This window comes from Amphibalanus amphitrite, unplaced genomic scaffold (assembly GCF_019059575.1).
Source record: "Amphibalanus amphitrite isolate SeventyFive unplaced genomic scaffold, NRLGWU_Aamphi_draft 000289F_arrow, whole genome shotgun sequence".
Taxonomy (NCBI): domain Eukaryota; kingdom Metazoa; phylum Arthropoda; class Thecostraca; order Balanomorpha; family Balanidae; genus Amphibalanus; species Amphibalanus amphitrite.
The window spans coordinates 366,475-380,401 of NW_024881784.1; the positions used below are offsets into that span (position 1 = coordinate 366,475).

At 56.6% G+C, this 13,927-nt stretch overlaps 1 protein-coding gene across 5 annotated transcripts in view; it reads right to left on the minus strand.

Moving 5' to 3' along the window:
• Nucleotides 1–334: 334 nt before the first annotated feature.
• LOC122387537 (nucleolysin TIAR-like) overlaps nt 335–13,927 on the minus strand; it is a 201,417-nt gene continuing 187,824 nt past the window's right edge. For 2 of the 5 annotated variants that reach the window (XM_043377801.1, XM_043377806.1), the window contains 4 exons: nt 13,101–13,281; nt 9,017–9,310; nt 4,608–4,722; nt 335–2,409 (listed from right to left, as the gene is read on the minus strand). In XM_043377801.1, the coding sequence (XP_043233736.1) occupies nt 2,401–2,409; nt 4,608–4,722; nt 9,017–9,310; nt 13,101–13,281 (599 nt within the window). In that variant the 3' untranslated portion in view covers nt 335–2,400. Of the gene's footprint in view, nt 2,410–4,607; nt 4,723–8,230; nt 8,771–9,016; nt 9,311–13,100; nt 13,282–13,927 lie in introns of those variants that run through there. The other 3 variants (XM_043377805.1, XM_043377803.1, XM_043377802.1) reach the window with 3 other exon arrangements.

The following is a 13,927-nucleotide window of genomic DNA, read 5'->3' on the forward strand; positions in this document are numbered from 1 at the left end:
GCGTCTATCTAGCCTTCTCCGTTCGTGAAATAATCAGGTGTGGCCATAAAGCCCCTTCCCCGGCCCCCACCCTGGCTAAGTTGGCTGAGACCGACACCTTGGCGCTAATTGTACACCTCAGCTAGCCGAAGGCTTCAGTTCGGAAAAGGATATCTAAGAGTGCCAGTCGTCAGTCGTTGGTCCAATTTCTTAGTTCGAAACCACGGACGGCCTCCTCAGTCCCCTCTCCTGCCCTACGTTGAAAAATGGTGCGATCCGGTACCCAAAGTTCATAGCGGCCTGGGCCCTTCTGAGGTCAGCCAGACGATAGAAGAAAAATCAGCCAAAGACAGCCTGGTTTTCCCCGCTTTATTCTCACCTCCGTATCGTAGGTAGTCACTACAGTCTATGTACACTTGCATATTATACAAACCACTGTTTTTTTCTTCTGGGAGGCGGCGCCGGCGACCTGGCGCCTCCAGGGGGACACGTCGGCAGACCTGGCGCGCTGGCCGGGCAGCCCTCGTGGCTGGGTCGTCCGACCGGGTCCGATCGCGACGCACGACACGCAACAAATGCACGCGCATGTACACAGGCGCACACCCACCCCATCACACACAAACACACACACACACCGACACAGCAGCGGCCACCGTCTGCCGGGGACACCCAGTCGGCAGCTCTCCCGTCCGCCCGCAGGGCACTGGTATCAAAACTGAACGGTACAAAACCACGGCGGCGACGGCAGCGGCGGCCAGCCGAGGGTGCGGCGCCGCGCAATTTCGAACCGAGGACAGGCGGTACCGGCCCGACGGGGACGCCCAACGGAAGAGGCGGCGCGCTGCTGGCAGGTCAGAGGCTATCGGTAGCCTCGAGGCAGGACACAGACTGCATAGATGCCGCCGTAGACGCGAGTTCCGGAGCAGAAAGACGCGGTTTCCTTCGATTCCCATGTGGTGATAAGCCAACGCCGCGCATATGTATATCCCTCTGGTGTCAACAACGTTCGCTACATCATCACATATACCAACACCGCACAGTGACGCCGCGCTAATCTCTCTGTAACAGTGCATATCTCTCGTATTTGCCTCCGTGCTGATCTAACCATGCAAGATAATTTTACGTATTTGGCATCAGGCGGCATGTTCAGTTTCCTGGTAACAAATGTCCAAACAGTCCGCACCTGAGTCGGCGGGAGGTCGGTAAACGTCAACTCAACACGCTGCTGAGACCTGGCAGGCGCGCTGCCCCTAGTAGCTACAGCATCTATTCCTCCCGGCGCCGCCCACCGGACGGGCCCGTGCGGCGACCACGAACACCCACCTCTCACCGTAACGGCGTCGAGCGAGGGGCCCACGGCGACCGCGCACCCTACCAACAAAGCAGCACCATCGCAGCGAGGGGGTGGCGGCCGCGCACCCCGCGAAAACCCGCACATACACGCGCGCACACACACCGGCAGTACCTCCAGCCACGGGCCGCCAGAGCGCCGCACACGGGCACACGCGGCGCAGGCGCTGCCGCTCTCTGCGCGCTGAGCAAACGGCACAGGTGCCGGCCCGCCGGCGCAGCACACGGTAACACCAACGGCTAGCCTCTAGCACGGCTCGAACACAGAACACGACTCTCTTAGCGCTATGTGTGGGACACACGGTAACTTAACGGCTACTTAACCTAAGCTACGCCACGCCCGGCGCCTGGCACTACACTAGGTCTCTCTGCTTACGCCTAGGACACGGCATCACCACCTGGCGGGGGCTTTGTTTGTACACACATCGACATGCAGCCGCGCGGCTCGGAGTCGCCGCTCGGTACCCACCACACAGACTTAGCAAAATAGAGGCCCCGGCCGGCGGCCGTCCCGTCCGGGGCGACCACGGATCGTCGCGGGCCGCCGGGAACGGCCCACCCGTCAACTCAGGCCGCGCAAAAATAATGCCCCAGTAACGCGCCTCTGGCCAGTAACGAGTCAGCAGTCTCCGCTTGAAAACAGAAACTTGAGCCCGATTGTCTTCCCGATGGAATGTCAGAAGGTCGCGTAAGCCGTCGTCTGAATCCCGCAGTCGTCGATCATGTCTTCGCATGCCTGCGTGTGCGTGGACGTGTACATCTCTGCTTATCCTAGTATATATTGCAACCATGCCGGGCTCTGTGTGTAATGTATCGATGAACATGTCGCTGGCATGGATCGAATGCTGTCTGACGTTTGTATGTGTGTGTCTGTGTGTGTGTATGTGTGTGTGTGTGTTGCTGTGTGTGGTGGCTGGAGGCGACGGCGGCGGCCGCGCTGGTCTGAGCGGGTCGGTCTCCCTGGCGCTCTCCTGTCGCTCCAACTGCGCCGGCCGGCCGCGCGCCCCGCCTCGCTCGCATATATCACACTGCAAACGCGGCGCTGACCGGTCCGTGATCCAGGCCGGATCGTTACAGCACCTGGCGACAAACAAAGGGGATCCGTCAACAAACAAACAAAGGAGACGGTTACAGCACCTACCAACAAACAAACAGCCAGGGGCGTTACAGCACCCACCAAAAAACAAACAGAGGGGATCGGTCAACAAACAAACAAAGGAGACGGTTACATCACCTACCAACAAACAAACAGAGGGGCGTTACAAAACCTGTTAACAAACAGAGGGGACGATTACAGCACCTGTCGACAAAAAAAACACAGGGAATCGTTAGAACACCTGTTGACAACCAAAACAAACAAACATACGGGGAGGTTACAGAGACTGCTACAAACAGAGGAGAGGTAACTGCACCAGTCGACCAACAAATAGAGGATAGTTAAAGCACCTGTCAACAAACAAACAGGTAAGTAAGATCGTTACAGCACCTGTCGACAAACAAACATAAGAAATATTTACAGCGCCTGTCGACAAACAAACACAGGGGATCGTTACAGCTACTGTCGAAAAAACAAACATGGGGGATCGTTACATCACTTGCCAGCAAACCGATGCGAGGCTCCCCTCTCCCTCCGTCAGCACGTACAGATGACCGCTCTGTCCTTGCGGTGCGCCCCTCCCCTCCCTTCTCCCGCCGTCAGTTGGTCCACTGACCTGACCGCGCTGTCCCTGCGAGGGTCCCCTCCCCTCTCCCGCCGTCAGTTGGTCCACTGATCTGACCGCGCTGTCCCTGCGAGGGTCCCTCCCCTCCCCTCTCCCGCCGTCAGTTGGTCCACTGTGACTGACCTGACCGCGCTGTCCCTGCGAGGGTCCCCTCCCCTCCCCTCTCCCGCCGTCAGCCCGTCCAGTGACCCGACCACTCTCCCAGTGCCATATCATCCGGGCCGGGCCGGCCGTTATTATTGTTTTATGTGCCCGGGGCGCGTCGTTTTATTACACCTGGTAATGGAAGATACACGCCAACCGCTGACGGCGCGCTGCCCCGTTCAAGATAACGCCGCCGATAGCTGTACCAATTCGGGGGCAGGCTCCTGTGCCAGGTGGGTGGGCGAGCGGCCCTTTCATTATGCATACTGACGGGTGTGCCATAGGACAGCCAATTCTGCCACCGTTCGAGACTGTGTTTTAATTGAAGACAAGCAGCCAATGCTATCTTTGGTAGATAATGCAATGTTTGACAATTACGGCTTTGTCCGACTGCAGAACAAAAACCTCACTTTCTATAGCTATAATTGAAGACCACATTACTATTCTTTTCGATATTTTCCTACGTAAGTATATTTGCATTTGATTTTCATACCATGTATAAATATAGGTTTGACTTATTGAAAAAACTTCTGGTAACAGTTGTTTTTAATAAAAACAAGGTACTTGGCGAATGCTTTCCATTTTGCCGTCTCGTTTGCTTTAAATTGAACACCTCTCAATAAAACGAAAACGGTTCCTACACATAGGAAAAACTGAAAAAGTACTCGCCATGTAGAATACCAGAGTTTCAAGGAAGTGACTTGATCGAGATTTAACATTTCTTTTTTTTACGTTGAGACTTTGGAAAGTACATAGTAATGTGATGAAAGCACGAATAATTATATTTTCATTCTATTTCGACTCTAATGATAGGTGTAGCTCCGAGATACTGGAACTTTTAAAAATGGCTCCACCTTTGAAACGGCGGAGACTTCGAGATTAGACTAATCAGCGGTGCAGCGGCAATCCGACGAGTGCCCATGTAGGCAATCATTATCACGCTATATCGAAACATCCGGGAAAGGGCACCGTTTATCGTCCGACTAAATTAGCACTTACTCCAATGAAGTCCCGCGACAAAAACTCATTTTGGCTGGCAATCCTCCATTACGGAAAGCACCATTCCAGTGAGCCCGGCCGCCATTCTCGCGCACTATTCGAGCGCGCCGGGCACAGAGCTAACGGAAATTACGGCCAATGAGGCGGCCCGGCCTGACCTGGCCGGCGCGACGCTCCGGGCGGACCGACACGGCGGTGGCAAGCCGGCTAGATGGGGCGCCCACGGCGGGGCAGGGACGCTCAGCGCCGTGACTCACTCACCGGGCGAGTTGGCGTTAGATGATTAACGCTGTCGAGCATTAGGACTTAACACTCCCGCCAAGGTGTTACGTAAAACGCTAACGAGGCACTGCAGCCAGAGTGCGACTGTTGACTGACCCATGGAGCTGTTGGACCGGGTATACGCGGACTGACCTGGAACTGTTGGACCGGGTAGGCGGCGCCCATCACGCCCGCCGGCTGCTGCACCATCTGCTGGCCGGCCATGTGCGGCTGGCCGGGCATCGCGTACGGCACCTGCATGCCCATCCTGTGAACAGCCATACACGGTCAGCACTGATCACAGGGGGAGGGGCGATAGTGTCGAGACGCGACGCACCGACACCTCGTTACTATTGTTGGGTGACGTGCAAGATGACTTTGTATCATTTCGTATGTAAAATCAATGATTAATAATATAATGTAAATTATGTTAGCAAATGGCCTCAATTAAATCTAATTGCCGTTTAAATCAAAGCACATCCCTCATTGTGCTTATTTAATGCGTGATTAGGTATAGACGTCAAGGGCAAAAAAGCAACTTTTACGTCTAATATTCATACAGACATCGGGGACAAAAATTTACTGACGTTATTGAGCATTACCTATACTTATTAAAAGATGTCCGCTGAAAATACCCACCTTTATATGCGCATTCAATTCCTCTATTGTGACAACAATGATGCTTGGAGAATCATGCAAAGCAGCGAAAAAGTGTTTGTGTCTTTTCACTGCGTCTTGAACACACAACATCGTAGAATGTAGGCATAATTTACATGCATAGATATAGAGATATTGGCGTTGATCGTTCACACAATTTAACTGAAGCATATTGCTTGAAAAACAAGTTGACTGCACACTACCATTGCATAATATTGCATAATATGGTATATTGCATAACACATATGCATGCGGTTCCATTCACAACATCCTAGATTTATCACTGATGCATCATTGCAATGTTGCCTCTTACTTCAATGATATCTACTGATATTCGTTGGTGATGGTTTAATTCAATGCCACCTCTGCAGTTAAAATGTTGAAGATTTATCTCTTTTCAGGTCATTGATATCAAAGGTACCACGTTCCTTCTGGTCTAGAGCGTTTTATCAACAATAAAGCACATTAGTCAATGTCAAGATGACCGAAAAGGTTTGGCTAAATTCGCACAACTGCGCTGGATTTAGAATTAAATTTCGTTCAGCCCTTGCGAGGGCAAACCTACCTCGTGCAGCTGAGTATTTCCGTTTACATCGGGTCGTCTGCAGTTCGGGTGAAACTAAACGCCAAACTACACACAACCATGCACTAGTTATATGTATAAATGATGAACCTAGAAACCCGAAGGAGACCGATAAACTGCCGCGAACAAATTATTACTTTTTTACATTATGTGCGGCGCGTCTGTGTGCATTTGTACACTGTACCGGATAACACGATATGTGTGTATCTGTACGTTAACTGTACCAGATAACACGTCTGTGTGTATCTGAACGTTTGCTGGGCCGGATAAAACGTCACTGTGCACTGTGTCATACCTTCAACATCTACTTGCACACTGTGGCCGATAACACGCCTACATCCACTGCAATTTACTGTGCCGTCTGCACGCAATATGCATAATGCCGGATAACGCACACTCAGTACAGAGCTGTATTTGTATTGTGCATGCTAATCGCTGCAGCTGCGTCTCGCACAGGTTCTGTGATGACTGATGCATAAGTGATGCATATTGCTCATCCCGGCCTTGCCACCGTGTTACACATTGAACAATTGGTATTTACGTACTAATCTAAGAAACCATTAACGTTGAAACAAGTATCTTCATTTCCGATCTGAATTATTCAAGTTTAATTGTACTTGCAGAATAAGAATATTAAACATTGATCTGAAGAAAGCAGGTGGCAACTACCCAAAACAAAGCGTCTTTCGCTGCAGATCTTAGCGGGAGAGCAAAGGCGGGACAAAACAAAGCACCCGTTTCAGGTGCTAACACTGGAACAAATCGCATTATCTGAGCCTCCACTAGCAGCCTGCGATAGTGAATAAGACGTAAAATTAAGTGGCGAATCAAGATTTACGAGAGCTCTTCGCTAGCGGCTTTACTGAGGGCAAGTCATCAAACAAAAGCTCGTTCACACTACCGGGTCCTAACAAGGCTGTCATAGGCAAAATAGCATTACGAGGCGAAAGTACTCAGAGAGGATTACCAGCATCTCCACTTGGGAACAATGGCGTCTGTATTTTTTTCCACTGTTGATCCGCAGGATTAAATATGCGTGCGAATGAGGCAAACAGTTTGAGACCGTCAAAATGATAACTGAATTATCTTCCAAAGAATAGTGTGTTGGGGTAGGAGAGAACGGCCGGCATTCTCACCCCCGCAGATGGCCGAGTACGACCATCCCAGACGGTTCGGCAGACGGGATCTCCCAGCACTACACGAGCCTACATACCCCTGTCCGTGGTCAGACTGACCTGCCCTGGTCATCCGCGGACGGTGTGAGGCGCGGAGCCGGTCCCCATCCCCTCAGATGGTCCGTCACCCCGCCGGGCGGCGACTGATCCACCGTCGACGGCGGCCCCGCGGCGTCCGAGGTCCTCTCCCAGCCATACAGGCCATGGTTTAAACATGAGCCGGCCGCCCGCCCGGCCGCCGCCGCACCGCGCCGCCTTCAAAGCAGCATAACAACGCGTGTGAATGTGCATGAATATTTAACTGGTGGCTGCCGTGGCGGCTAAGAAGGCGGCGTTTTTCTGCGGCCGGGACGGTGCGGCGGCCGGTCCATGGCCGTGGCGCGCGGCGCCGGACGCGAGACGGACGGCGCCGGTCCGCCCGGTACGGCGACGTGCCACGCCGCTGAATGGGCCTCATCTATCCTGTCCGCCGCCGGACGTCATATATAACGGCCGCTCGGACAGTGTCTCCAGCTCCTCAAACAAAGCGCTCATCTGGACCGGCACGATTGTTTTCAGACTCTTGGTTTCAATGAAAACGGAGCTGCAAAGCCCTTTGCAAGTGATCATTTTGGACATCTACCGTATTTGCATTCCTGCTTTTGAAGTTATGATGAAGGACACTATTCAACTAACATTTTTCAGAGATGAATTCCGAATGGTTGACGTGACGCCAAATAACGATTGTGCTCTTGTCAGGTGCAATACGCTGCTCTTGCATTGAATATGTTAGCATCATCTTCGATACGGCCGTATACTGTATGAAAGCGTCAGCTCTAATAGTTAGTTATATAAAATAGAAAAGGGTTACCTGATCGTTCTGACCGAAATGAGTCATAACGAAACAGCGTTTTATTCACCCGTTCAGAGAGATAGAGCCTTGGGTCACCGCCCCTGGGATGGTCCGCGGATTCCCCTGCCCTGCTCGGTGCACGGTCCCGCTGCCGAGTCCGCGCCGCTCCGGGCCGCTGCGCCGGACCAGCACGCACGGCCTGGGAGCGAGTCCCTCCCCCGGCGCGGCGCCGCCGGCCGGACGGGCATATTTGGCGATTTGATTAGAGTTTTTATATGACAGCGCCGAGGACGGCCTGATTTCCCGCGGGACAAGGACAGATCCTCGTCAGTAGCAGCGCCTGCTCGGTGAGCGCTGCGCCGCGCCCGACCGCCGCCGGCGCGCTCACAAAAGGAGCTGGCTTAGTTAAAACAAACTTCTCCGCACGTAATGCCGACAGATCGTAAAGCGCCCTCGGTAAGAGCACCCAGCTCACCCACCGCTCAGTCCAGACCGGCAACTCAATTAGCCGCGCGGGAGGCCAGTGAAAGTTTGGACACTGAATGTTGTATTTGTGTGCCACTATTCGCGGTGTCTGAGTGCACCGCGCGGGCAGTGTGCCGGCGGTGCACAGTCACGTCTGTCACAATGCACAGGATGGGACGCGTGCTGACAGGTACGGAGCGGCGCGGCCGGGCCGGCCGGGGCGCCGCCACTCCCTGTCCGGCAGCTCTGAGACGCTGCCGACATGCACCGGCGGACGGGCCTTCCGACGGTCATACCATGCCGCCGAGCCGGGCCGGCCGGCCAGTCGGACCCCACCAACGTTCACACAAACACACAGCCACACATAGACGCACAGTGGAGCTGCCCGGCCACCCTGGGGCGCAGGCGGCGGCCGGCTCCTTAGCCCGGTCCGTCTCTGTCCATCAGATCGAGCGCGTCTGCCGACACGGGCCGACACCGGCCACCTGGTCTCAGTCTCAGTGCGGCGCGCGCCGCCGCACCGGCCACCCACTACGACGGCGGTCCGCCCTGCGGTCCACCCTGCGGTCCGCCCTGCGCTCCTCCGAAGTTCGGCGGCATGCCACTAAAAAGAACCAAATAAAACCAAGTAAACAAAAGCTGACGACTGCCGCCCAGCAGCCCGCTCGAGAAAACAAACTGGTCAAAGGGCAACAATGATAATAAACCAGAGCCAGGGATGCAGCAGCGCTCATTCCTTCCAGATGCAATAATCAACAACGTAATCAAAATGCGAGGTACTGATAGAGAGAGAGAGGCGCCGAGTGGCAAAATGTGGGGTGCGGGCGGTGCGGGCGCGTGCAGCACTCACCCCTGCTGGTAGCCGTACTGGTAGCCGTACTGGATGCCGTAGCCCTGCATGCCCTGCATCTGCGCGGCGGCCGGGTAGCCCTGCGGGTACCAGTAGCCCATCTGGCCGTAGCCGTTGTACGGGTACTGGGCGCCGGCGGCCGGCAGCGGCGCGAAGCCGGCCGGGCCGCCGGCGGCCGGCGCGTGGTTCGGGTCGCCCGACTCCTTGCCCCAGGAGCACTTGACCAGCTGGCCGTTGATCTCGGTGTTGTGCACAGAGACGATGGCGTTGGTGGCCGACTCTTTGGTGGAGAACCTGCAAGGAGTGGGGGGGGGGGGATGTCGGTCAGAGGGCGACTGACGGGGGGGGGGGGGGCAGTCTGTGGGGTTCTGCGTCTATCAGAAGTCAGCTGAGGGGTTCAGAGTCTGTCAGCGGCCGTCTGAGGGGCCCTGTCAGAGGCCACGGCCGAGTGGAGGTCGGGTCGGCTGTCCGGCTGCCGTCCGGACAGGGTCCCTCCCGGTCCGTCTGACAGCGGCGCCCTCCAATCAGCCGGCCCGGCCCTATCGGCGCTCGGAGTCAGTTCGGGTCCCGTGCGAGCCGCTGACCCCGCCGGTCGCCTCAGGCCATCAGCGGGCGGACCCGGCGAAATGCACTGACGGCCATCGAGCCCGACAACACCACCCCGATACATCGGGCGAGGCTGTACGGCGGGCCATCGGCGCCGATAAAACAGCCGTAAAGCCCGCCCGGGGGCTGGCGCACTCCGCCCAAGACGCCTGCTTAGTCAAACAATCTAAAACCGATGCATACATCTGGGCGCAGCACGTCCGACGGCCGCTCCGGTCGATGCTTAGGTCGTCCTCGGACGAGCACGTATCAACAGAAGAGCCGACACGAGGCACGCGATGGCTTCATTGTATAACCCGACGCGGCGCGGCGGCGGCGTATCGTCAATCCGTCATCTGGGCAGCGCATAAATCAGCTGCAAATAAGGCCCATTGCGAGCCGGTGCGCGCCGCGATGGATCGGCCGGTGGCGACGGCACCCGATCGACTTTCCGGCCGCGTATGAGTGCCGCCGGCCCGCGGGGTGGGGACCGGGGGAGGGGAGGGGGAGGGCGCAGCTGGAGCACCGCACCCGACCGCGGGGAATCCCACCCATATACCCGCCGGAGAAATGGTCAGGTGCTCCCCGGCTGAGAAAGCTCAGTACATTTCTCCGATATTTTATCGCTGAACAGCAAAGAGTTACCTTTTCATTTGCTTTGAAATAGACGGCACGCTATTCAGGTATTTTTTTAGGTGCAAGAACACATTGATCCATATGATTGGAACAGACGGAGTCAAACAGAACTTCCCGGTTTTCCATGTTGCGACAGCTGCTGTGCCGCAGAGGCGCCTGGTAACAGCGGCCGGCGGCACAGCCCGACACACTGGCCTTGGCGTGTGACCGAGCGGTGGCCCTGCCGAGAGCCAGGCGCCGCCAACGTATTGGCCGCGCACACGGCCGTATTGGTCCGATTATTGATGTGTGTGCCTTCAGCGTCCTGCTCCCGCTGGGAGAGTTGCAAAACACAGACCTCCGCACCGGCCTGAGGTAATGCTCTAGTTTCAGTAACTTCACGGCCTAAGTTAGTGATATCTACGGGTTCAACTGTAAACTTAAATGTAAACCCGTATGGGCGGACCATCAACCTGTACACGACTGTACTGCAAATAAGACCCGCTATTTTAGTCCCTCGTGCTTTATTTTCGCCAACGACTGAGCAGCTTCTTTCATTCATGCGCTGACTTCCAATGTTAAAATAAGCTTCATCTATAAATTCCTATCCCACGCCACTTTTCAGACCAGTCAATCAATTGATCTCTGACACTAAGGTCCGGCCGGTTACATAAGACCGGTCCGGGGCGGTCCCTGCGGGGACGCGGTCTCGTTCGGACCAGCCGGGCGGTGCCACCGGCAGGCGAAATGGACCGACCCGGAGCGCGCCGCGCGCCGCGTTAACTTTTAACCTGGCCCACCAGCACCGTGCATCAATGACTGATCCGTGCTGCCCATAACGAATGAAGCCCGCCGGCCGCTGAACAAATCAAATTTGGCCGACGGGAGCGTGGGGAGAGGTGCGGCCATCGACGGAGCGCAGACCCGCGGCCGAGCCCGCCCCGGTCAGCGGAGGGGCGCGGCAGGCGCGGCGGCCGGTGACAGAGACGGCCGGCGCGGCGGCTGGTGACAGAGATGGCGGGCGCGGCGGCTGGTGACAGAGACGGCCGCCGCCGGCGGCCGGTGACAGAGACGGCGGGCGCGGCGGCCAGTGACAGAGACGGCCGGCGCGGCGGCTGGTGACAGAGACGGCGGGCGCGGCGGCTGGTGACAGAGACGGCCGCGGCGGGCGCGGCGGCCGGTGACAGAGACGGCCGGCGCGGCGGCCAGTGACCGGCCCGGTCGGTGGCCGGGGTCACGCCGGGCCGGGCTGGGGCGACGTGCTGCCCTCCGGCGGATTAGCCGGTGACGACAAGGGTCGGCCATCAGGGGCGGCGGCCGGCCTGTCGGCGGCGGCCGTCTGCGGCCTGTCCGCCGGTACACCGGCCGCGGTGGCTGGGGCGGGGTCACAGTTCAGCCCCCAGGACCGCCCCGCCGCGCCGGGCCAGTCTCCGGGTCCTGCAGCCGGCCGGTACCGCCCTGTCGTCAGCGACAACTGACGGCCCGGGACAGTTAATTGGGCGGGCTACATGGCGGTAATGCATGGCGCCGATCCAGGGCTGTCAGCTCACTGGAGCTCATATGGGCGGCGGTGCCAGCGGGCTCCGGCGTGGGATCCGGCGGGCCGCGAGGTGCTCCCCCAGGGGACTTGACCTCCCCGTGACCCAGCCGGCTCGGGAACGCCCTATCGGTGACACTGACGTCAATGGATAGATAGCGGTCATATTCCCCCAGAAGCCGAGATCCAGATCTAAAAGGTCAAACTTCTCGACAGCCAATGGCCCAAGTCCCAGTCAAAGCGCAATAGATCACCAATGAGTTAGCCAACATGTGATGTTTATACCCGACCAAACGGGATCCCCATGGTCCATCTGGGGCCTAGCAATGCCCACAACCGCTCCCACAGCCACCGGTGTGCTGCCCCCATTCCGACAATACAAGGCATGACTTTCCCCACACCGCATGCCATATGTCAACGTAGGCGCCCCGCCGATCACCCATCGAACAAAAAACCTAGCGACAACGCCCATGGGAAATACACACTAAAGAGGCAACACATCCATTAATCACAATCGCTGCGACGAAACGATAAACGAGAGCCTAGCGACCGCACCGCTGCGTTACTCCAGCGGACGAGTGTAGTTTGCAAGAGGCAATTAACTTGTTTGCGACAAGATGAAAGGCAAGCGAGCCGCGCAGCATGTCATATGGCCAACTTTACCGGAGCAAATACATAACTTGAGTAACTGCACGACACTAATGACTGACTCAGCCAGCGAAATCGATAGCTGGACGAGCCAGAAATGAAAACTACCATCAGAGTGCCGCTATTTAGAGCGACGGAAAAAATGAATGATTATAGTACACACACGTCAAAAACAAACGGGTAAAAATGAAATCGTACTTCAGCTCAGAGTGGGAGGCCATTTAATCACATAATGTCACTCCAAGCCGGGAATGATCATTGATCAGTCCACCCCATCCAAACATCGCTGCAGAAGAGGGACTGGCTCGCCTATTCCGCCACATTCTCGCTCTGTCCCATCCCGTCCCCCCGTCCCCCCCCCGTCCCCCCACGACAGCAGTAATCGGCTGCGACACACCGGCCAGCCGGCGACACGACATTCCTCTCTGGACACGCGGCACGCTAAATTGCATCAACCCACGTCAGAGCCGGCACGTGCGAGCCAATGGTGCAGCGGCGCTCTGCATCCCCCACCTTCCATAACTCTCCCCTGGTCACCCAGCTACACGGCCACTTTAACGGCACACGGAGAAGCGGCAACATTGCAACTAACTGACAAGAACACAGCCCCGTCCTGTTTGACAAGTCGCAGCTGCTCAGTTCACTCACTACCGTATCCGCGGCATCTCCATGCCATAATTACGGCGGTGGATGGCTCACCTGACGAAGGCGTATCCCTTGTCCTTGAAGACCCGGATCTCGTGTATGAGGCCGTACGGACTGAAGGTCTTCTGTATGAGCTCCTCGGAGAGGCCCAGCGTCACGCCGCCGCAGTAGACAGTGAAGTTGGTCGGCGAGCTCTGGTTGAACACTTCCTCGTAACTGAGCGGCTTCGCGTTGGCTGAAACATAGAGGGACTGGGATTTAGACGTGATGAACTAAATCAGTGATCAGTCTAAACTAAAACAAGACGCACAGCTATCTCATCCACGGCAAAGCGACACGCAATAAGTTAGGTCGTTATCACAATCCGGACATGGCAACGTCTGATAAACACACTCGGGGACCAAAACGTGACACTCCCAGGCGGCGATTCCACAGACTGAGCCCTCCGCACCAGCCGAGGCGGGAACGGGGAACGGCAGGCCGCAGGGCCTCGTCAGTCGCTAAGGCACGTTTCAGACGCCCGCCAGACAGGTTCATCACAGCCGCCAGCGCCGCAGGTGGAGCCGCGCACCACATAAACCCCACTTTAGCGGAATAGAGGGCCGCCACACGGAGCCTCAGACTAGGATATTTATAGCCAAGAAATCGGCCCATTTGGGAGTCCATGGAGCCGCCGGCGTACCGATGAGCCATGTCAATACATAATACACCCGGCGGAATGCCTAGTCTCAGTGACCCAGAGAGCCCTTCGGCACCTGGGACGCTGCGCTCGGGATCCGTCCACCGAACTGGCAGCCAGACAGCCGGCGGTGGCGGAAACAACACTTGCTAAACGGGGTTATGTAATCCTCCAAACACTAAACGAAGGGTAGGTAAGTAGC